This window comes from Lampetra planeri, chromosome 14, assembly GCF_965212315.1.
Source record: "Lampetra planeri chromosome 14, kcLamPlan1.2.h2, whole genome shotgun sequence".
Taxonomy (NCBI): Eukaryota; Metazoa; Chordata; class Hyperoartia; order Petromyzontiformes; family Petromyzontidae; genus Lampetra; species Lampetra planeri.
Genome location: NC_136120.1, coordinates 11,305,545 through 11,331,594, shown reverse-complemented (window position 1 = coordinate 11,331,594; position 26,050 = coordinate 11,305,545). Strand labels below are relative to the sequence as shown.

At 44.4% G+C, this 26,050-nt stretch overlaps 1 protein-coding gene across 1 annotated transcript in view; it reads left to right on the top strand.

Annotated features, from left to right (window-relative positions):
* Positions 1–10,766: 10,766 nt before the first annotated feature.
* Positions 10,767–26,050, top strand: part of LOC144722376 (exostosin-1-like) — a 161,854-nt gene continuing 146,570 nt past the window's right edge. Inside the window, exon 1 of the mRNA XM_078600587.1 lies at positions 10,767–12,022. Within this exon, the coding sequence (XP_078456713.1) occupies positions 10,899–12,022 (1,124 nt within the window). The 5' untranslated portion in view covers positions 10,767–10,898. The remainder of the gene's footprint in view (positions 12,023–26,050) is intronic.

The window sequence follows — 26,050 nt, the reverse complement described above, 5'->3', positions numbered from 1 at the left end:
CAATTCAATTAAATCACGACGTTTCAGGCGCAACACAAGCGTCCTTCTTCAGGTGGGGACAACGTAGCGAAATCACAACCGCTTAATTTAGTTGTCTTCATTTATTTAATAAGATTTTTTACCTACGTGACTTTACCGAAAAAAAACAAAGAGTATGAATCCTTGCAGTCACGAAAGCTTCAGATCTAGAATTAAGTAATATTTGATTGCAGTTTGTATCATTGGTCATCGAGCCAATACGAAACTTACTTTAATATATTAGTGGAGACTGCTATGTCTCTATTTTGTTTAATACTATCATAAAGAATGTAAAGTCACGTAGAAGGGAAATAATAAAATAATAAAAATAAAACATAATAAAATACAATTCTCACGACGTTTCGGCCACAACGCAAGCAGCCGTCCTCAGGTGAAGACCAGGTCTGTCGAGAAGACAGCGTCTGTCGGAAAAACAGCTGTCTTTCCGACAGACCTGTTCTTCACCTGAGGACGGCTGCTTGCGTTGTGGCCGAAACGTCGTGAGAATTGTATTTTATAATGTTTTATATATTTTTTATTTTATTATTTCCCTTCTACGTGACTTTACCGAAAAAGGTGAATCCCTGCAGTCACGAAAGCTTTAAATCGAAATATAAAGAATGTATACAATCTGTCACAGGCTTTGATATTCAGAGGTGCATATCGCACAAGCTTATATGGTAACGCGTGCTCAGAATGTCACGTTCACAGAGTGTAATATTGCACAAAGTAGTGGTGGTGCATTAAGCCAGGTGCTTGGAGGTTGTATTGGCGGCCAGCTTGAGGATAGGATGTCTGTTCATTTCAACATGCTGGTGTCAGAGCAATGCGCGCAGCACAGCTGCGCTCACAAAGCACCCACTGTGAACACTAAAAGTCAATAAAGCGTTTAACGATTTTGAAATTTGCCAATTTGTGTTGTGATTTTTGATCTCCCTGAGAATGTGTTAATGATAATAAATCTCAGCTCTTTGTCAAGCCAATGGTGGATGAAGGCCTCCCCATGGCGCTTCGATTCTGGAGCTCGTCTGACCGTACTTGACCATGCTGGTTAGTGGACATGGATGAAAGGGGTGGGTGGAGGGGGAGTTCCAGGGATCCCATTAGATATCACTCGCCTGCGATGTTATGTACGTATAACTTCTTCTTCTTGGTTCTTTCGGTAAAGTCACGTAGAAGGGAAATAATAAAATAATAAAAATAAAACATAATAAAATAATTCTCACGACGTTTCGGCCACAACGCAAGCAGCCGTCCTCAGGTGAAGACCAGGTCTGTCGGGGAGACAGCATCTGTCGTGAGAATTATTTTATGATGTTTATTATGTTTTATTTTTATTATTGTATTACTTCCCTTCTACGTGACTTTACCGAAAGAACCAAGAAGATGAATCCCTGCAGTCACGAAAGCTTTAAATCGAAATTTACGTAGAACTTCTTTCGCACCGTGCGTAGCCAACCGTGATAATCGTAGGTGTGGGGGAAGGAGTACGAACATTATTTGTTTTTAAATCCTTTATATTAAGTTCACTTGCTTGCTTGCGTGCGCGCTTACGACCGTGCAAATCTTTCGGTCGTTTTTTAACCCACTTCCCGTGATCCAGTCGAGCTGACATTTTGCACACAGAATCGTTGTGCGTGACAATTTATTTTCGTGAAATTTTTTTCTCCAAAATTTTCCACTTTTTAGGATTTTTTTTTTCATATTTAATTAAAAATACCAATGTGATAAAAATGAAACTCTTACTCAAGAAAGACAGAAATGAATAATAAAATAAAACCGATGCCACGCATATAAAGGATTTATAGTGAAAAACTTTTTACGGGTTAATTTTTTTAGACGTTGGCTAGGAAGCAAACTTAGGCGACTGGGTGAATGGGGCTGTGCGCTGCCCAATTCACTGTTAAAATAAACGAGCGTTTTAATCATACAAAGGAAATAAATAAATATATAGCAACCCTAGTGTTAATAATCTACAAGGAAATCAAATATATTGTGTACGTATATAGTTTCGATTTAAAGCTTTCGTGACTGAAGGGATTCATCTTCTTGGTTCTTTCGGTAAATAATTATTTTATTATTTCCATTCTACGTGACTTTACCGAAAGAACCAAGAAGATACGTATATAGTGTTGTATGTTGCACTTCCTTTGCACAGTACATCTAATATTCTGTTACAGCTAGATGAAGAATATTCATACAGGATGCACATCGATCATTCTGCAGATATTAAGGGTACAATTTATTGAGTAAATAAAAAAAATATAACCCCAATCATTTCATTTCCACTCGAGAGTTGTTGTGAATCTTGCGGAGTTGAACTATGACCTTTTCCTCCAAAACGTAATCCATGGCCAAATTGTCACGGCACGACTCACCTATGAAATTCTACTCACGCAGGCCACACGGTATTGTGGCTGTGAGAATAGGAGAGGTTGTGGGAAATAAACATGCAACCTTGGCCTTCGACCTTCACATGCGACAAATCGATCTTATGCAAAATGTCATAGTCAGAATCAATCACTAAACGTTTCGTAAAGTACTGCAAAAACGACAGCGGCATTGTTACTAAATGTCCTTCTCCCTTTGTGGAGGTTTGGCTATTAGCAAATAATTGCAACAATAGTCAATGAACGATTAGAATAATACTAATGCACAGTCCTTCGTTAATCCAAAGTGGTTTGTCAATCACTGGAAGAAGACTTTTTCATGCCACGTTAATAATTGTGACTGTTTTGACCATACTTCACCACACTGGTCAGTGTGGGTTGGTGAAGGAGGTGTGTGGAGTGGGAACTGGAGCAGGACTGGTTCTAAAAAACCTTCCACTGATGCTAGTTGTGGCCAGGAATCAAACTCTATTTAAGGTAAACCAATTAATCTCGTTGTACATATTTGGGGATTCATGTTTCTATTAATAAAAAAACTGCTTTGCCAGTTTTATTTTGCAAGAATTCCATGGCTATGATTAAGCTAATTATGGAAATGATCAAATACCTATGAATTTCATTTAAAATCGAGCCTAAGCTGTTACTTAAAAGGCAATAGTGGCTCCTAATCCTCGTCAATGCTTCCAAGTTTGCATGCAATTAAAATCAATTAACTCTCATGGGATACATTTTTGGACAACCGTTGCTGCATAAATGTCTCAAGATTAAACAAAGGAGGTGAAAAACCACAAAGCAGAACTCAAAAACATTAGATTTTTGAATACACCGAGGCAGCTGAGACCCTTTTTTTTCCCTGAAGGCTAAAACCACAAATTGGTGGCTCATTTCTTCTGGATTAACAAGGGCAGCAATTCCTTCTTACCTCCCCAGATTGCATGCAGGACCCCGAGTACGCGGCGGTGTCTAATGCTTAGCAGACAGCTGATATTAAAATACTAAATCCCACATAAGGGCAGCCCTTCAACATGGACAGAAAAACAGCAACCATTCAGCAGCCATGGCAGAAGACAAATGGGGTGGGGGGGGGGGGAGACTTATGGTAAATAATTAGATAACAGCCCCACAGGACATGATCGATGGAAAATCAAATCACTCTGAGCTCGGTTATAAACCATATATATACAGCTCACACATGACGAAGAAAAATGTATTAAAGCCTGGTTTGAAGGTTGTGCTGTATTAGTCCACAGAGCACTCATTTGCATGCCAAATGGGTAGTCAATCCACAGTCATATCTGCAAGCCTGGTTCCTCATACCAGAATTAAAGTTTTTAGGCCGAATTAACCTCCGTGAGCTTCGAGTAAAAATGTAATACTGTAAAAGTCACTCATGCGCTTGCAATAAATTGAGCTCAGACCACACGGATTTCACTTGATGTACAATCTATGTCACTGTTCCCCATGTACACCGCATATACCAACGTAGACACCAAATGGGATCCTGCTGTGGTCGAATTGTTAGCGCCCTTCTAATGGCATTTCATGTTACGGCGTTCTCGAAGTTGCCATTATTATTAGATAACTGGACTTGCGAGACAATAGGTCCGGTTCAGTCTCCCAGCGTTGCCGTTGAAGCAATGGGATACATATTCTTAGGTTTTGTCGGTAAAGTCACGTAGGTAAAAAAATAAAATTAATAAAAGTAAAATAAAAATAAAATAAAAATCACGACGTTTCGGAGGCAACACAAGCCTCCGTCTTCAGGTGGAACCGTCACAGCACGATAGCTGTATCAAGTGAGAAAAAACATAAGAATATGAATCCTTGCAGTCACGAAAGCTTCAAATCTAGAAGCAATGGGATAGTTTAATAACACCCCTCCCCCAAATCCCTTCTCCCGTCTCTGTCCACAGAGCAGTGATATATATATGGGAACGCCTCCGTTAATTGATCGGCAGGTCGCCGTTTGATGGGGTAAAGTGTGCGTACATCCACCTGGTCAGCGTGGGAGAGTAAGATAAAAAAAATACGGCGTAGAGGGGGCTCTTCAGAGCATCCGTCGTTAGTAGAGGTCCTTCTGCCAACAGTGGCGTGAGCAAGACATTGCAGGGCTGCACCTTTATTATTTTTTTACACACCCAAGTGCAACAATGCACACGCAAATGGCTCCACACATCATTTGTGCCTGCAATTCAAAAAATATTCCACTTGAGGGCGGCAGTTCTATGCCGAGCATACATTTCCCTGCATCATTCGGGATTCGAAGAAATAAAAAGTGACTGGCAAAATGTGCTTGCTAATTCGGCACATTTACATAAATATTGGACAAAGATGGATAGTATGGGAAAACCTAAAAAAAAACAGGCGATCTACCTCTAAATGTGTGTAATTTAACTTCAATGTGTAATTTTTTTCCACTATTAATCTGAGTCATCTCAATGTGAAAAACCCTCGATGTTATGTTGACGTCACCGCTGGTGCATGGGCCTCACCAGGAGGGGTGGGGGGCTAGAGAGCCCCCTCTCGTGGAGCCCCCCCCCCCTCTAGACCCCCACGCCTCTCCGTTGGCCAGTCGTCTTGGGAGAAGGGGGTGACAGGATTCACACTTTAACCCACCACACGTGACCTGCCGATCGATCGACTTAACTGCCAAGGTCTGTAATGCCGCAGTACTGAGGTCACTGGTTGTCTCGGGTCATCCTTGCGAGAGACTTGATGTCTCGTTGGTTTGAGGCTGGTGACGTGAAGTCTTTTGTTATTATAAACATGCAGTCAGCTCCCCAACCACTCGAGGTTATACTCGTCATTTCATTTTTTTCTATCACCACATATTGGTGATGTCCCTTCTTGATATGTCGGCTCATTTATACAAAAAACTGCGTGGTTCAAAACTAAATTGTAAACATAATTTACGTTGATGTGGCTGTACATGTAAGATATATTTTTAGCCATTTGCAATCCACTGCTGGATGAAGGCCATTCATTACTCTGTCGATCACGGCGTTTGGTTGATCATACTTCACCACACAGTTCAGTTGTGGTTGTGGAAGGGAGGCCTAGGACAGGTTCAGATGTTACTCGCTGGCAGTGTTGGTCATGGGTGTACTAATCATTGTGCCACCGCTCCCCTCATTGATGAAATGGCATACTATGTTCCAAGTGCTGCAATGCCTTAATATCTAAGTGGTAATGCATGCTGCGTCAGAAACGCACGTAAAAAACACAATAAATATCGCTTAGCTCATTGCTGTGTATACACGCCTTGCTATTTAAGGGTTTAAATTCTGTCGTTTGGAATTTCAGCACCAAGGGGCATATTAAAATATTACAATGCAGTGCTCGTTTTTAGGCCTTCGCTAATTTACTCTGCGTACCACTTTGCCTTATATTAACCCAGAACTGTTAACGAGATCACATTACCAGCTCGTAATTAAAGGGCAGCACACGAATCGCTGGCTTTTTTTGCTCGCATGCACGCAAACCACGACTTTGATTTTGTTGTTCTATACACCACACACACACACGTGTGTGTGTGATGCTTCGAACGTGGAAAGAAGCAAGTCTTTCCTTGACATTGTGAAGCGATGAAAACAACGAACACAACCGTCACACTTGGTCTCTCCTCCACTTGGACGAGTGCCCATTTCACAAAAAAAGCGAACCAATCAGGGCACACGAGGGGACAGTTGGCGCACTGGGCGACGAGGATCAACATTTACCACGCAATAATGCCATTCTTTATATATCTACACACACACATACTGTACGATATCTTTCGACTCCACGATAAGGACACGTCAGGGAACCTATAGCATGTAATGTTAAGCTTGAGAGGGGTGTTCGATGCTTTAGTTGAAAGGAGAGATTGTGTCACTGTGAGTTGTTGTGTCACTGTGTGCCAATCGTAGTGAGCTACGTGCAAAAAACACTTTTTTGCAGATTACTCAGGCCGTAGAAACATCGTGTTTTCTGGATTATACGGCGCTGCCGAAAGTAACATCCATAAAAAAAAGAAAAAAACCCCATTCCAAACGTTTTCTTTAACTGCGGGGGGGAGGGGGTGGGTTGTTGCGCGTCTTAAAATCCGGATTAAACGGCGTAACTGTGATGAGTTATGTTAACTGGAGAGGAAGCTTCCTTTACAAGAGCTATTGTTCTTCGGGGCTTTTTTTGGCAGTGGAGGGGGGTGGTGGTGTAGCGAACACCGGTTGGTGTGGCTGTTAACCATTTATTACGGGGTTACTCATTTTGGCGCGTGACTCCTGCGGCAACAAAGGGGCTCTTTGGTAACGAGGCGGTCACGTGACCTTTAAAAGCTCCCCCACCCCCCCCCCCCAAAAAAAAGGAAACCCCGCACGCGTTACCGACAGGACACACCCGCACCGCCTCCTCCTCCTCCTTCTCTTCTTCTTCTTAATGATTCAACGATGCTTGTGGTCACAGTGAAGGCGGGATCTCTCCAGAGCGAAAGCGATTGTGCGCCGCGGGTGGCTAGGAGATGTTAACTACCTCGCCTGGTATACGGGAGGTCGTGGGTCCGATACTGACGCCTGCTGTATATTTGAAGTTTGCGTGTCTCTCTCTCTATCATCACGGTGACTAGGATATGTTAACTACCTCGCCTGGTATACGGGAGGTCGTGGGTCCGATACTGACGCCTGCTGTATATTTGAAGTTTGCGTGTCTCTCTCTCTATCATCACGGTGACTAGGATATGTTAACTACCTCGCCTGGTATACAGGAGGTCGTGGGTCCGATACTGACGCCTGCTGTATATTTGAAGTTTGCGTGTCTCTCTCTCTCATCATCATCACGGTGGCTAGGAGATGTTAATTAACGACCTTGCCTGCGATACAGGAGGTCGTGGGTCCGATGCTGACACCTGCTGTATATTTGAAGTTTGCGTGTCTCTCTCTCTCTCTCTATCATCATCATCACGGTGGCTAGGAGACGTTAATTAACGACCTTGCCTGGTATACAGGAGGTCGTGGGTCCGATGCTGACACCTGCTGTATATTTGAAGTTTGCGTGTCTCTCTCATGATCATCACGGTGGCTCGGAAATATTAATTAACGACCTTGCCTGGTATACAGGAGGTCGTGGGTCCGATGCTGACGCCTGTTGTATATTTGAAGTTTGCGTGTCTCTCTCTATCATCATCATCATCACGGTGGCTAGGAGATGTTAATTAACGACCTTGCTTGGTATACAGGAGGTCGTGGGTCCGATGCTGACCCTGACGCCTGTGTATTTGGAGTTTGTGTCTCTCCCCGTGGATTTTCTCTGGGTCCTCCCGGTTTAGCCCTCCACCTTTAAAAACGTGTGTTTAGAGTATCCGGCTGCTATAGATTTCCACATGATACGCCACTTTGTTGAGCTATCATTTGTGGCCAGGTTGCTTCTGAAAAATAGCTATATAGCTCAGTAGGCCTTGCCTGGTAAAATAAAAAAAATAGTTTTAGTTTATAAGACGAAAATAAACTTTTGATGAACCTTATCACATAATGGCTGGTATAATAAACCCACACAACATCAATTCGATGGTGATTATTTAATTGAAACAGGACCAACTCACTCTCCCATGTAGCAGAACAAACAAGTTCACATGGGGCACTCGCTAAAGAGTGGGTACAATAATCCCTCCCCATGACTTTTGAAACCTGTAAATTCAGCACGGTAATAAATGCGGTTATTGCAGGCATATAAAAGGCGTCTGACTCATTTCTTTCTTTCTGAGAAAAAATAATGATGCAGCAGCCCTTCGTTAAGCATAACATAAACTTTACGTTATGATATCGCCTCCCCCCAAAACAATGTATTACTCACGTTTGTTAAACTTAATCCTGGCTGTACGTGATAAAACCTTATTCTGCTGTAAGAGATAGAATAATGGAATGCAGAAAACGAAATGGTCAACCCGAGGTTTTATTAGACTGACATCTAATTGGTTTCGGTGATACATTTCGCATGACCCATGTCAATGGCTATTGATCGGAAAACATCGATTTAATTCAGTCTATCAAAACTTGACAAAGTCCTGGGAGACAGATTGATTTTGGAGTTAGCAAATTCCAGCTGCTTAGCATTTCAGCACGTAAAATTCCGATCCGTCAAAATATGATGTTGAACGTGTATGTGCGCGCATGACAACTACAAACGTGGATTTCTCAAGGGCTCTGTGCTGTTGTCCGGGTTCTCCCGTGTGTTGTTCGGGAATGATGTCCGACGTTTAGCTCCACGGGCTGCGTGATGCATCACGCCGAACTACACTGGGCGGCGCAACCCGAAGACACATCGGAAGAAACAGCAACAAGTTGAAATAAAAGAGATTAACTTTGCATTAAAAGGAGGCTTCCAGTGACGGAATACAACAAATTGGTCCACCGAAACAGCATTCCATTATGAGAGAGAGAGAGAGAGAAAAACATCAATATCGGGAGGGCGACCACGTCTGGCATTGAGTGGATGTAGTTCAATCCAAAGGAATGCTTGGAAGCAGGGACGGGTTGTGATGAAATCATGTTGGGTTATTATTAGCTGTGACTTGGCAACCTCGTGTTATATAGATTAGCCTATATAATGTATGCACGTTGCGTGCTCGCATGAAGTCAATGTTGAACGTTCATATATATGCACACACACACACAGCACTTTCTATACTTACCCACGCGACATATGCATAGTCATATTCGAAGTAGTTACTGAATGTTTAAAATAAAAAGTATTGTTAGGCATACTCGCATCGCATGTTCCACCACACATAAATGACACGCGACAATTATCTGTGTATCCTGAAACGAGCTCTTGGGCCAAAAGTGTTGGGAGCGAGCACCGTGTGGACATCACCACGCCCGGCCACCTTTGTCTCCCCCAAAGTGCTGATGCTTTTTTTTTGGTTCTCTCTCACCAGGTACTCATTTGAGGCTGAGTCCACCTCGGGGAGGCCCACGACCGGTTCGGACCACCTTCACTGATGTTGACCGTGGCCGGGAATCGAACTCGTCGAAGCTACGTTCGACGTGCACCTCCCAACCCCTCCATCAACAACACGCGCACACACGCGCACACTATATTTATTGCGCGTGCACACAAGGAATATATATTAACAAAAAAACAACAACAACACACATATATATACAGCGGCAAGCAAATTGATATACTACACAGAGATCCATCCATTTCCCCTTTGGTAAGAGACTTCTTTGCATTGCATTGCTGCTGCTGCTGTTTTTCCAGGGGTGTTGAAACACGGAGCTGTAAGGATACGGGGCCATCATTCATCGGGAAACGGGTTAAGCCGGAGCGCTGACGTCAGGCGGCTGTGCAAAGTGGAGAGGCAGCAGGAGGAGGAGCCGGCATCGAGCTGGGCAGAGGGGAGAGGGAGGGGAGAGATAAGGGGGGGGGGGTGTGTGGAAGGGATCCAGGACTCGTCCGCTCACAGTCTCGACCGCACGGCGACTCAACGAGGCGAGAAGGGGAGCAGAGAGGAGTAGTAGTAATAGAACCACCCCAACTCTCTCCCTCCCTGTCCTCCAGCCCGCTCCTCTGCATTGCTCTTACCAGCCGGACCCAGGCGAAGCGCACGGCAGCCACGGCACCCCTCTCTTACTCTCGTTCCAACACCACCTCCACTACCATCCGTTCGCCCGACACTCCGTACACTCCCAACAACACTGCCATCCACCCGCCTTCACTCCGTACACTCACACGCACCCCTCTCTCCTCCCAACACCACGACGGCCATCCCCCTGCACCCACCCACCCACCCCACCGCTCCTCCCTGCCCCTCTGCGATGGATACGGACCGGGTCGTGATTTCAGCAGCGGCTGAGAGAGTACGCCTGCCGGCTAGGGACGAGAACAGCGCGGATTCGTATCCTCGTGTGCACGTGTGATAGACACTCCTGAGCGCGTGTCTCTCTTCCCCGCGTGTGTCTGTGTGTGTGTCTGTCCCTGTAAGCCTCGCTCGTTGTGTGTGTGTGTTGTCATCTCCTCGTGCTGTCTCCCGTTAGGCACTTTTGCTTGCTTATCCGTCTTGTCTCTTTAAAACTAAGAAACGCAACCTCGCTCACTCACTCGCTCCAGCAACAGCCACCACTTTTGTTTTCTCTCCTCCTCCTCCTCTTCCAAGACACACCTCCCTCCCTACCTCCTCTCAAAGTCCTCCTCCTTGCGCGACTCCTGTCCTCCCTCCCTCCTCCATCATCATCATCCCTCCTCCTCGGTCTTGCCGCGTTGCCCGAGTTGCCCACACACGCGCACCCCGATGCTGGGCTCTCAGGGCCGGGGAGTCCAAGCGCCGCTGCCGTCTCGACCGTGCCCGGCAGGGCTGAGCCTCGACCCCAGCGCGTTCCATGTCTCCGTGGCAAGCCTAGGAGGAGAAGTCCTCCTCCTCCTGCTGCTGCTGCTGCTGCTGCTCCTACCGCCGCCGCTCTGGTGGGCTCCGCGTCCGTGCCTCCAGTGCGAGCTCCCGTTGGCCGGCCCGGACACATGCAGGCAAAGAAGCGCTACGTCCTAGTGTCAGCGGGCGTCTGTCTACTGCTTCTCTTCTACCTGGGCGGCGTGCAGTTTGGGCAGCTGGTGGCGGCACGCGGGGGCTGCAGCCCGCAGCTGGTGGCGCGCGAGAACAACGCCGCCTCCGCCGACAACCCCCCAGGATGCCGCCGCTGGCCGGCGTGGGTCGGGCTCCGGTTGCCGGCCGGCGTGCCCGCGATGGACGAGGAGCAGGAGGATGGCGGGGAGGAGGATGGGGACGGGGGGCAGCAGGAGGTCGAGGCGATGGGTTCGATCCCGGACGAGCGAGCAGCAGCGGTAGAAGGAGGCGGCGGTGGTGGTGCTGGAGGAGGAGGAGGAGGCGGTGGGGGGGTAGACGTGTCACCCCGACGCAGACGCGAGATCTGGGACAGCGTGTACCGCGGGAGACGCTGTCGAATGGAGAGCTGCTTTGACATCAAGCTGTGCGAGAGGAACGGCTTCTGGGTGTACGTGTACCCGCAGCAGCAGCAGCAGCAGGGCGGCAAAGCCGAGAAAATCTCCGAGAGCTACCAGAAGGTCATTGCCTCCATCCAGGAGTCGCGCTTCTACACGCAGGACGCGAGCAAAGCGTGCCTCTTTGTGCTGGCCATAGACACTCTGGACCGCGACTCCCTCTCCGGCCACTACGTGCACAACGTGAGAGCCAAGATCCAAAGCCTGCCGCTCTGGAACAACGGCAGAAACCACCTGGTGTTCAACCTGTACTCGGGGACATGGCCCGATTACACAGAGGAGCTGGACTTCGACATTGGCCAGGCGATGCTGGCCAAGGCGAGCATCGGCGTGGAGAACTTCAGGCCGAACTTTGACGTCTCAATCCCCTTGTTCTCGAAGGACCACCCGCAGAAGGGCGGCGAGCGAGGCTTCCTCGAGCAGAACAGCATTCCGCCCACCAGAAAATACCTGTTGGTGTTCAAGGGGAAACGCTACCTGACCGGCATCGGCTCGGACACCAGGAATGCCTTATATCACGTCCACAACGAACAGGATATCATTCTGCTGACCACCTGCAAGCACGGCAAGGAATGGTGGAAGCACAAGGATGCCCGCTGCGACCGGGACAACCAAGAATACGAGAAGTGAGTTCCCATCGAATTGCTCCTCCGATTGCATGCTGCAATGCGCTGTTGTACAACGAGAGGGGTGCGTGACGTTTGCGCGAGGTCGTTGCAATTCGAACTCCTTGCGAAAGTGGTTTGGAAGTGGATGTATTGCATTGGTGGGAGGTGTGGGTGTGCTCATCATCATCCTGCATCTCACCGTGACCATAATAGTAACTCTTGTCACTCAACCACGAAGCTAGCGTGAAACTTCAACAGTTCAGTCCCCACGTCGCATGCTAATAATGATGCTTGTGCTGCACATTGTTAATCTACTCCTTGTCAGGCATGGTACAGCATGCTATGATTGTTTAGTACAGAACTGTGGTTCGGATATCACTCACCACTGATGTTCGCCGTGGCCGGGTATTAAACTCTGGCAACCATGGATTTACATCCAGCACCTACTAATTACGCTACGAAACTTGGCACCGAACAAACTTGTATTCTAAACCAAAAGCGTATCTCGAACACAACAATTCTTTGTTCTTGGCCCCTTTAACCTGACCTAATGAATCACCAACTCCCAGTCCTAAAATCATTCTTTGAAAGAAGTTACGAAGTTACTTTTTGCACAGTCGCGCGCACACACATACACATGTCTTGTTCCAGCCACGACGCCAGGTGAGTTTGCCGAATGGACAATTGCATTGACGCTGAATTTGTGGCCGTCGGCGATGCGTTTTTTTTTGGTTGACAGGCGTTACGAAGGCGCGGAATTGCTTTGAGCTTTGACGCAACGCAATCTCCCATACATTGTTGTTGACACAGAGGGGGGGGGGGGGGTGCATGAGAGGGTAGGGTGATAATTGCCAACTGTTATTAATCACCTCCTACTGTTAAACCCGCGGAATACTTAGGAGCCCGATCGTCAGGAACAAGGAGTGGATATAAATAAACACCCAATTACTTATTATCATGAGCCCAATGCCCCGTGGTGGTGGGGTGTGGGATGGGGGGTGAACGTACAATTATCAACATAATCACAAGAGTATAACAGAATGCATGGGGGGGGGGGGTATGAGGCCACGCAATGTCTTGACGTTAGAGGAAGCAATAGATCAAGGAAGTGATAAGTACGCAACATTCGCAATAGATTAGGATATTGAATAATACACTTCAAACAATGTTCCTTTGTCTTGTAAGGCATGATCGCATACGTGTTAAGTGTCAGACGGTTATTAATAGTCAAAGTGATGGACATTTGTGACAGCCCACTAAAAATACACTGACAAAGTTCGGAGTCGGTGTGGAGGGGGGGAGTTGGCTCTGCTATTTTATTTTTACTGCCCAGCTGGGAGGAAAGGGGATGTTAAGTTAATGGGCAATTGAGCCTTTGTGCATGCTTTTTTTTTGTTAGATACAGTTGCTAAACTACCACTGCACGAGGCCTTTTTTTCGCTCTCGTAATATTCGAGTAAATTAGTATACAACGTTGTGTTGTTATCAGTACGCAGAGTATAAGGGTAACATTTTGCTGAAGCTTCTCTTTCGCCTGTGACTCCTAAAGATAAAAACTTCGTATGGGGGAATCGTTGGTTGTTCTGTTAGTACACGTCTTGGAATGGATCGGAGTACCCACATATTATTACGGCAACGCACGTGACTTTCTGCTGATGGACCAACTACTGCCGTGGACTCATTTGTCGGGCGTCACGGTGGCGAGATGTTAACTACCTCGCCTGGTATACAGGAGGCCGTGGGCTCGATCCCGACCCTGACGCCTGCTGCTGTATATTTGTAGTTTGCGTTTCTTTCTTCCTGTGGTCACGTGGATTTGTCTCCGTAGCCTCCGGTTTGCCCCTCCACATTTAGAATGGACATGCGTTTAGAGTTACTCTTTGGTTCTTGCGGTAAAGTCACGTATAAAGGAAATAAAATGAATAATAGAATACGACGTTTCGATTGCAACACAAGCAACCTAATCAGGTGTGCATGCAATCTCGGAGAAAGACACATATCCAGAGAGAGAGACAAACACATAACACCTCGTCACGGAGGCGTTGTTTCTCTGTCTCTGTGTGTCTCTCTCTGCGTGTGTGTCTCTCTATGTGTCTCTCCTCTGTGTGTCTCTCTGTCTCTCTGTGTGTTTGTTTCTCTCTCTGTGTCTCTCTGTGTATGTGTCTCTCTCCGAGCTTACATTCATTCACACCTGATGACGGTTGCTTGTGTTGCAATCGAAACGTCGTGTTCTATTATTTATTTTATTTCCTTTCTACGTGACTTTACCGAAAGAACCAAAGAGTAATTCCTGCAGTCACGAAAGCTTCAAATCAAGTAAGCGTTTAGAGTATTTGGCTGCTGTAAATGTTCACGTGATAAGCCACTTTGTTGGGCTACCATTTGTGGCCAGGTCGCTTCTGGCAAAAAACACGTGATGGATATTTGTGGGCCTTACCTGGTCAAACAAAAAAAAACTGTTTAGTTTACACCGCTTTTGTGGACACAGCCAGTGAGGATTTTTTTTAAACTTGCACCTTCATTTCAACTGCCAACGCCAGTAGATGGAATCGAACCGGTGTGCTAACCAACACGCCATGGCAGTAGCATCCTGGCCTATATATTGTTTTAATAACACAATAACTATCTCTGGAGTCTGGCATGCAATACGCTAAGGCTGAGAAATTGAGCACATTCAATTGCGAGGGGAGAAGATTGCTTATAGTGCACTGTATGTAAATCTACATTATTTGGCAATTGAGTTTGGCTGAGTGGAGGAGTTTTAAGAGCTCAAAAATTTGCTGTGTTGACATCAGAAGGATAGCACCATTCAAAGTGTTTAATGGTTTACTTGATTATCTTTTCACTCTTTCCATTCTAGAGCAGCACAATACAGCAAACTGCCTTTTCAGGGCCTTTAACTTAAATTTGCGAGGACAATATTTGACCGCATTGTTGGCACCGGCTCTGCTTTTTTTTTGCAAAAGAAGAGTGCCTTGGGATCTTTTGTGTCCACAGGACCAATTTTTGTGGCAAGTCGCAGCCATCACCCCCGCCGCCCCCTCGGCTTCTGAAAGCGCGCTTCTTTAGCGATAACCATCCCACCACAGTACACGGAGCGAGATTGTATTACGCCACTCTTATATGCAAGTAAAGGTGGCCAACGTGTAATGCCTCGCATAACGGTGAATGGGAAGTGACAGTTTTACAAGGTGTGAGAAAATGCACCATATGTCTGGCGCTGTTACATTTTGGCTCGTGTGTTTTTTCCATAATATTACAGGGCAAATTGTTTTGCGACTGTAACTGCTCTGGTCTACGACCAAGCCCCCCCCCCCCACCCCCTAATCTAGCGCTGCACTGTATTCGTTTTTGGATTGTAAATGGTTAAGACGCAGCCCAGCAATTGCTTGCTCATGTCACTGCTAGATGAAAAGTCCTCCATTAGAGGGAGCTTAAGGCGGCTCCCTCAAGATGATGTTTTTTGCGTGACCTTCCACACTGACCGGGCATCTTGGAAGAGACAGGTGGGAGTATCCGCACTTTATTCCACCAATTTCTAGTGCTGAGTGGACGGTGACGGGGGTGGGGGGGGGGGCATTTAAGAAACTTACTCAATCTTTGAAGTGCATTTCTTTGCTGTGGAGATCAAATCGACAGGACAACCTTTCGAATTGCAAGTCTGGTCCGACTAGCCATTACGCCAAGGCAGCCACCCTCGTGTATTGTAAGGACCTGTAACTTTGCTTTCTTCTCCTGGGCTGCTCTGTGGCGAAGCACTTTCGACTGTGCCGTCCCTGCAGGATGCCAAGTAACTGGTAAGTGGGAGATTGGGAGCAGATTCTCTGCGCGCCTCCTGAGGGTGCCGATTCATCTGCACAAGGCATGTAGAGGGAATGAGCTATTCTTCATTCCAATGTCTCGCCACAGCAGCTCAAAATAAAGGGTTTAACTTAGCCGCGTGTCTTATATTGATTTTTTTACCGTGGTTGCTGGGCACACACTCAAACGACACAGAACAACAAGCGGGCGGCTACAAACGGCACTTTTGAAGCTGTATTAGATAGATGAATTCGTATGTTTATTGATTTGCAGAAGGTTGCTGAAATAACTTTGGTAAGAGAGGAAGGGAAGGGAATTGCAAAGTTGAGGAAGAGGAGGCGGCGGCGGCGGCAAGAAGCCCAAGGGGGTGGGTGGGGGGGTGTTGTGACCTGGTTGTGTTAACACATCGTGGATGAGACGACACAGTTTGTCAGAGTCCTCAACGCGAGTGGTGCGATCAATGAGTTGAAGTTCATGGGAACGGTCACCGTTGTCGTAGTAGTAGTAGTAGCGATACAAAAACACACGATGGCTGACCGCCGGTGAACGCGAGTAACCAGAGTGATGCGGTCAGTACTGGATCATCAATCAACCCGGTTGCTTTGTGTTGAATTGTTTAAAGCGCGCAGGGCGAGTTAGGGGACTGGTTACTAGATCGCCGTATTTCAACCTCAGCAAAAAATTTGTTTGGCGTCAAGGAGGCTGTGGAACGGAAAAGAGAAGAAACTCTCTAATTGGGAATGAACGATGAGGGGATCTTCTTGGTTCGTTCGGTAAAGTCACGTAGAAGGAAAATGATAAAATAATAAAAATAAAACATAATAAAATAATTCTCACAACGTTTCGGCCACAACGCAAGCAGCCGTCTCCACCTGAAGACGGCTGCTTGCGTTGTAGCCGAAACGTCGTGAGAATAATTTAATTGGTTTATTTTTATTATTTAATTATTTTCCTTCTACGTGACTTTACCGAAAGAACCAAGAAGATGAATCCCTGCAGTCACGAAAGCTTTAAATCGAAACGATGAGGGGAGTTGAGCCCTCACCACGGTGGTGGTGGGGGGGTGGAGGAATCACCTCCGATGAACACGGCAGGCTGCGTACGGCGCGAAAGAAGTTCAACATACGTACATACCGAGTGAAGTTCAACATGGCATCCCGTAACAGACTGCAGTGTTGGGCAGCTTCTTGATGCTGAGAAACAGGAAACTTCCGATTTAAAGCTTACGTGACTGCAGGGATTCATCTTGTTGGTTCTTTCGGTAAAGTCACGTAGAAGGGAAATAATAAAATAATATAAATAAAACATTAATTAAGTATTATGTTTTATTTTTATTATTTTATTGTTTCCCCTCTACGTCACTTTACCGAAAGAACCAAGAAGATAAATAGGAAACTCTTTAGCTGCATTAGTTCGACCATTTGCACGTGGCTTTACCGCATCATCTCCTTTGTGCTCAAATGCACGAATAATGTCCCACGCTCAAGCCTCGAGTGTGCATGGAGCACGTATAGCTTATTTATAGCCGTAAGCAGAAGTTTTTATTCTTACAGTTTAAGTACTTTCCTGTACCGTGGTTCAATTGCTGTGTCATTGTTTTACCCATTTTAGATGAAGCGTGTTATTGGTATTACAGTTGAAATTAAGGTGCGTGCATTGAACGTAATGAAATGAAAATAAACAGTGATACGACATTGCACCAGCTCGCATAGACAAGAGTTTGAAGCAAGCCAAATTAGTTTAGTTGAGTGTTGTATTGTATTATTATATTATTATACTATATTATTATATTATTTTAGTATATTATTATATAATGTAGTATTTTTCTTATTTTATTATTTCCCTTCTACGTGACTTTACCGAAAGAACCAAGAAGATGAATTCCTGCAGTCACGAAAGCTTTAAATCGAAAAATGTTGTATTGTATTTATGACAAATGTGTTCATATCCTGATCACTGTAGTAATACTAATAATGATGCACCCATCTGTCAATCCACTGCTGAATGAAGATCTCCAACATGCTCTGTCCGGTCAATGGTGTTGTTTGGTGAAGTTGGGCAAGGTTGAGTGAAAAGGGGCATCCTCTCGACTGGATTCAGATGTCACTCGCCGATATTGGCCAGAGGTGGGAATTAAACACGTGTCGGGGGTGGGTTCAGAGAACAATGCATTAGCTGGCAAATAAAATCACCAGCGGATGTTCAGACACTGGAGGTAATAAACATGCACTCGCATACAGACACGTTCTCTTGCTAACAACTGTGAAGCTCTCACTGTCACACACACACACTCACCGGTACAACGTTACCAGCTGGCTGTTTCAAAAATAGACGTCCCCCTCCCTATTGTGAATTGTTAGCATAAGTCCAAAAGATGGAGACGACGTGCAAATGGATTGTTTGCAAATCAATTGTAAATCGGGATACCTAAAGTTTAGATATGCCTGAAAGTGTGATGCGTGATATGCCATTGGACAATTATCACAATGCAGGGCCCCTTCTGGTGGAAAGTTTGAAGATTCACCAAGGCTTTCCTGGGGGAGAAATAATAATGATTACATGGAAAAATGTTTAATTTAGTCATTAGACACAAGATATACATAGGGCATTGTATCCACTCTGGTGTTGGGAAAGTAAGAAAACTGGATTTGAAATACGCGAGCATTGCATTCATTTGGTAGTATTATTTGTTTCTTTCGGTTAAGTCACGTCTAAAGATAAAATAAATTAAATTAAATAATAGAATACGAGATAGTGGATAGCTATCCACTATCTCGTATTCTATTATTTAATTTAATTTGTTATTTTATCTTTAGACGTGACTTATCCGAATGAAACAAATAATAATTCCTGCAGTCACGAAAGTTCTAAAATTAAGATTAATTTGGTAGTGTTGTGGCAATGTCTTCAATGTCCTATTCCCCGAGCTCACAAACAATTAACAAAGACTATAGACTTTGGGACAATGTATAACATTACCATACTCACGTGGCGACGGATTGTGTGTAGGTATCCAGTGTTTTTTTGTTTTCAACTGATCGGGAAACCATCATCGGCTCTTCCACTGCTGATGCAGCAAATCTGGCTGTGACGGTCCCACCTGATGACGGAGACTTGTGTTGCCTCCGAAACGTCGTGATTTTATTGTTTTATTTTTATTAATTTAATTTTATTTTTTACCTACGTGACTTTACCGAAAGAACTAAGAGTATGAATGGAGGCCTCCTAAAGCCACGGGGAGAACATGGAAAATTAATTAAAAACACCTTTAAAAGGATTACACTCCCTAGATGGGCCCTGTTTGTAGGAATAATCTTTATGTTATACACATTTAAAACACTATCACAGGCTCTATGAGAATCTGCTTGTAAGGGCAACACAAACATATGATTAATACATGTGCACCTTTGTAATTGACACCAAACGTATTGCACAAAGGCTACCTATGACAAGGGTGTTATGTTTCTCAAATGGGCATAGACTGCCAGCAAGGAGTGATCTTGCTATGTGGTTTAAGTGAGTTAAGTAATTTATAAGTAATTGAAAAAAAAGGGGGTTGCCAAGTTTATCATGACACCAGCACACACATACCCAGGTCACTTTTTGCATATGACAGTCAACCTGGTCGCTTGAGTTCTCACCTGGTTCAACGAAATACACCTGAGCACATTACCGACTCCACGAACAGGCAGTGTCAATTCGCCGTTACTACACCTGCAGATTGCAACTGCAAACAATAATGCTCAACAGAAGTTTGTTTTTGTTGCTGTTGCATAAACCTGGACTACGTCGCAAAAGCTACAGATATTATTTAATAGCCTTGCATGCACACCGATTTTAGTTAAAAGCTTAGGGAAGAATGGGGACAGTGGTGGGGATTAAAAGTGGGGGTTGGGCTGAATAGTGGACTGTCCACCACGACTTCTTTTCCTTTTTCCTCCCCCGGCTTAAAACCTGCAAAGAAATTCCAAACAATTTCCCCCCCCCCCCAACAGTTTACCCATTACACATTAGCAATGGTTGCGCTCCTTGCAAGGGACGAAAGGCAACGACGACAACAACAATAACACAAACATTGTCGGGCTTGTTTATGCATTGGCAGCAAAGGAGATGTTCTCTCTTGCACGATTAGTGTTAGCATACACGGGACAAACATTACAAGGAAATCGGTATTGGCATGCAAGGGAGCCCTGGGCCGGCCGAGGCCATGAGCATTGTCATGTTAAACGCACTGGGGCCACGGGGTCCCCTGAGAATTTGTATGCATCAGCATGTGTGTTGTTAAAAGTAAAGGGGCGGAGAAGCTAGCCGCATGGGGGGGGAGCTGGGGTGGGGGGCTGTTTCCAATTGTTTTTGTGTGTCTGGAGGGGGGTGGGAGTTGGGATGGAGGGGGGGGGGTTAACGTTTGGTGGGGTCGTGTAAGAGGTGTTATTTAGGGAGAAAAAGAGGAAGGGAGGGAGAATGATGGGGGGTATAAGAGGTAAGCTGCTGCTGCTGATGCTGTTGAAGGGCTGCAATTTTGCTGTAGGGTTTCGTCAGCGAACGGACGCACGCGAGATGGAAACTGGTCAACTGCGCATCGCATGTCTGTGCCATCGGCTGCAGCTGGGAGCGCCATCTGAATGTTGCGATTTGAAAACACGGACAAGAGGTTTTCGCCGCACACAAAACAAAAATGGGTGCTTTATTTCAGCTTGTTTGTCTTTATTTTTTCAAGAAAAATGTCTCTGTTTCACAAGTGAATCCGGGGTGAGCGAAATCGTCGGGAAATCTTATCTGTTGCAATCTTGACATTTCTCATCCGTTCGGTGAAAGTTCGCATATATTGCAAATTGCTCGACATTAACTTGAACATCCTGGTTGCTGTCCCGATGCGCGCCATGTAATACAATGTGCACATCGATTAGTTATTGCTCACTCTTTTCACACACGATAACATACAATACTTAAAAAAAACATACTTTTATTACACACACACACCACACTTTGATATACAAAAAGGTAAAGGTACAGCCCCGCAATTACTTGCTGATGCCACTGCTGGCAGAAGGGGCCTCGTCGAGACCCAGCGCTCGAGAGCCTGTCTAGAAGGTATCTGGCCTACTCTTCCACCTTGGCCAGACATCTTTGGAAGAGGTGTGTGTACCCTACACGTTGACCAATTTACACTGCTACAGGCATTGGCATTTAAGAATTTTTGGATCGTTTCAACGGTACAGCAGGGGAGATTGAGCAGACCTGGCGGCCCCTGCAATACAAGTCCCGTGTCCTCACCATTAACCCACAGATGGCAGCATTCCATGAATGCGTTATATCATGTAAGAACATTGGGGGTGCCATGGTGGCGAGATGGTAATAAATTTCGATTTAAAGCTTTCGTGACTGCAGGGATTCATCTTCTTGGTTCTTTCGGTAAAGTCACGTAGAAGGGAAATAATAAAATAATAAAAATAAAACGCAATAATTCTCACGACGTTATCTGCATTTCCCATATACATGCTAAATTCCTCTTGATATGCAAATTCCTTTGTCAAGGCGCCCCTTCCCCCCTCCAACCCAGCTTAAATATACGCTGCCAAGCCTGGTGGTGCTCATTCAGACGCTGTCTTTCCGACAGACCTGTTCTTCACCTGAGGACGGCTGCTTGCGTTGTGGCCGAAACGTCGTGAGAATTATTTAATGTTACATTTTTTTTATTTTATTATTTCCCTTCTACGTTACTTTACCGAAAGAACCAAGAAGAGATGGTAATAATTACCTCGCCTTGTATGCAGGAGGTCGTGGGTTCGATCCCAACGATGATGCCTGCTCTATATTTGTAGTTTTGTGTGTCTCTCTCCCCATGTTTGTGTGGATTTTTCTATGGGTCCTCCGGTTTTTCCCGTCACATTTCGAATCGATGTGCATTTAGAGTATTTGGCTGCTACACATGTCCACGTGATGATAAGCCACGTTTCGTTGAGCTATCGTTTGTGGCCACGTCACTTCTGAAAAAGAGCGGCATAGCTCGGTGGACTTGACCTGGTCAAACATTTAAAAAAAAATAGTTGTGAAAGTAAATATTTACATGTATAAACATCCAATTAAAGTGAAGTCGTATTTTATTTCCTCCTAAAATGTGTGTGTGTAAAACATGTAATTCAATAAAATAATAATTGCAGTGGTGCAATTAGAGACCTGAAATCCTCATAACTGGATGCTTGGAAGCCCTATAATTACATGAGCTGAGTATTTGGAAAGTAAATAATACATTTCTTGAACCCCCCAGTTTCCAATAATGGTGATGGCCTGTTTGTGTACACTTATTATTATTATACACATTAACATACAGTCTTAGCTCAATAATTACATCGCACGTGTTGACAGTTTTGGTTCCTGATGATTATCAAACTATCACATTTAGTGCTGCACATTTATTCATACTTCTTTGGAAAATAATATCATACTATTAGAATTGTGGTTTTTCTGAACGTGATAATAGACCCTTTTAAGTAATGTATCTTTGAGGCAGGGAAGTGGAATTGAGTGAGTAAGCATTAAAGGAAGGAGTAGAGACGTTCTAAGGCTTATATTATTGATAACACGTCAACTGCAGCAAGTTGCCATTAGCAGAGCAAATGGAGAACCTTTGATAATATGAAAAAAAAAGAGGATTAACAAACTGGCAGTGCGTAGCATTTATGAGTTTTTTACAGCAGCTCTGTCACTCCACTGCTGGATGAAGTCATAGGGATTGTTTGGCCGTACATCACCACACCGGTGAGTGTGTGGGTTGGTGTCAGAGGTCGCAACCGGGTACCCGATACCCGTACCCTACCCGATACCCGGCTACCCGTACCCGGCCGGGTACGGGGTACGGGTACCCGTTTGCGACCCTGGTGCGGCCGGGTACGGGTACGGGTAGGCCGTGAGTCACTGGTGAGTAACCGTTTGTCACTCATTTCCCAACGTCTTGTCTCTTCTCACAATTCAAGTTCCTAGAATCAACCCACCCGCGCCTGCACCATGGCTTCATCCCAGAGGTCGCAATCAGGTACCTGATACCCGTACCCTACCCGTACCCGGCCGGGTACGGGTAGGGTACGGGTACAGCCGGGTACGGGTACCCGTTTGCGACCCTGGTGCGGCCGGGTACGGGTAAGGAATCAAAACCCGTTTGCGACCTCTGGTTGGTGTACGGAGCCCCAGGCTGGTTTGGATATCGCTCGCCACTGATGCTAGCCTTGGCCGGGAATTGAAGTCACCTTCTTGGTTCTTTCGGTAAAGTCACGTAGAAGGGAAGTAATAAAATAATAAAAATAAAACATATTATTATTTTATTATATTATTTAATTTTATTATTATGTTTTATTTTTATTATTTTATTACTTCCCTTCTACGTGACTTTACCGAAAGAACCAAGAAGATGAATCCCTGCAGTCACGAAAGCTTTACATCGGAATTTTATTATGTTTTATTTTTATTATTTTATAATTTCCCTTCTACGTGACTTTACCGAAAGAACCAAGAAGATGAATCCCTGCAGTCACGAAAGCTTTACATCGAAATTTTATTATGTTTTATTTTTATTATTTTATAATTTCCCTTCTACGTGACTTTACCGAAAGAACCAAGAAGATGAATCCCTGCAGTCACGAAAGCTTGAAATCGAAATTTTATTATGTTTTATTTTTATTATTTTATTATTTCCCTTCTACGTGACTTTACCGAAAGAACCAAGAAGATGAATCCCTGCAGTCACGAAAGCTTTAAATCCAAATTGAAGTCACGTCGATGGGTTCATGGCACGGTTGCGCTAACCACTCTGCCAGAGCTCCACCAAGCATATACGAAATTGTAGACATTTATTTAACCAAGTCATAACAAGGTTTTGCTTAAATTAATAGGATATAGTTGCATTGAAATGCTTTCTTTGTAATGCCACATTTCTCATTATAAAACTGTGTTTTTACGTTTTCTCGGCTACTATGCAGTATTTAGAAACATAATCCACGTCATGCCTTAGCCCCAGTTTTCCAGACAATGTTTGTAATAACAGTGTACATATCTGTACAATGTACCTTATCGTCGTAGACATAACATATGCATCACGTTCCAGTGAGAGAGAAAAAAAAGACACTCACTTGATCCAATGCGATTCTTTACTTTAATGTCAAATATGCTTATAGTACTCCTAACAATGTCACTGTTTACCGACACATTTTCAAACCAAAGGGATGTTTCATTGGGGATCCGAGGATCCATCGTCCATCAATTTGCTTTGACCATATGTCTTTAATTATACAACATGCCTTTGAATTGGTACAACAGGGACATCATTGTAAACATGGCTTAATTGATCATCTTGCCTTAATGTAAATTAATAATTCATAGCTGAACGCATACCCTTTGCCTCGGACCAAAAAAAATATGCATTGCAAATATGAACATGCAGCTACAAAAAAAAATCATTATAATAACCCCCCCCCCCCGCTCAGTCAGAAATTGCTTCTGGAGAGCCAAGGTCGCTGGGTTTAGGCATCCGCCGAATACACTACAAACCACATGCTACATCCCACTGGATGTATGAATGCATGTACCACCCAGGCAAGCCTGGGCATGTAAGTTACTCACGATTTCTTGGAATAACTGCTACTGGGTGAGCAAAATTGTTTTCGTCTTCTTCCTTGCTTCCCACAACCGGACTTTTGGTACACTGATATTATCACCGTCACTTGCATTTCACCTACGCAGCTCCTGAGAGGCCATTGACTGGCACACATCTCTTCACAGTCTGGGCGTGGCAAAGCGCAGGGGAACGTATTCTTTGGTTTTTTCGGTAAAGTCACGTAGGTAAAAAAACATTAAAAAGTAAAATAAAATAAAAATCACGACGTTTCGGAGGCAACACAAGCTTCCGTCTTCAGGTGGTACAGCTGTCGTGGCTGTGACGGTACCACCTGAAGACGGAAGCTTGTGTTGCCTCCGAAACGTTGTGATTTTTATTTTATTTTACTTTTTATTGTTTTTTTTACCTACGTGACTTTACCGAAAAAACCTAAGAATATGAATCCTTGCAGTCACGAAAGCTTCAAATCTAGAATTTACGCAGGGGAACGGTTGTCGCATTCCACGGGAAGGGATTGATTTTGCTCGATTGTTCGGAACACGTCTTCGTTCCCAAACAGGAAATTAAACATCATGTCAGTCACGAAACTTTCAAATGAGCACTATTACTGCATGTAAACTCTATTGATGTCGTTTTAAAGTGATGACTCTCGCAGCACATATTTTTGAGAGGTTTGAAAATGTTTTTTTGTGTGAATGCTCGTTTAAAATATGATCAATATTTTAACTTGTTCAATCATGCTACAGTACATGTTGTTTTTTTTTATTAAAAAAATCTAAGGTTATTTTTTGAATGTGTAATGTAGAACATAAGCCCTAAAAATATATAAGGTGTAATGTCAGAGGATATTTTTGGGAACCTTATTGAAGTATAAAACATCCTATCACACAAGATTCCTAATATGATAGGATCTTTTATTTGCACGCGAGTGCTTTGTAGTGTCATATTTAGGGAGCCTTTAAACAATTTGCGTGAAGACAGTGCACTTTATAGTATGGGCTGTAATTCAGTGTGTACGTGCTTTTCTTACAGCGGGTCATTAATCACCAAAATCAATGCACATGTAATAGGGAAAAAAAGTTGATTGATTAAAATGCATTAGATAAAACGTGTAGCCAGCCAGGTTTGTAACGGTATTAAGGGGTAAGAGTATTATATTTTGCTGTCGGGATTCACGGGAGCACTTTGCAGAATTGATATTTAGGACTTTATTAAATTTGGCGACTAATGAAAAGTTTCAATCATGCAGATTACAACAATAATTTGTCGGATGCACACGGGATAAACGTATGCGCTGGGAATGATTGTCCTATTTACGAGTCAAGATACCATGCCTTCTGCTTTTTAAAAATCCTTTATATTAAGTTCACTTGCTTGCTTGCTTGCGCGCTTACGACCGTGCAAATCTTTCGGTCGTTTTTAACCCACTTCCCGTGATCCAATCGAGCTGACATTTTGCACACAGACTCGTTGTGCGTGACAATTTATTTTCGTGAAATTTTTTTTCCAAAATTTTCCACTTTTTAGGGATTTTTTTTTTACATTTAATTTAAAATACCAATGTGATAAAAATGAAACTCTTACTCAAGAAAAACAGAAATGAATAATAAAATAAAACCGATGCCACGCATATAAAG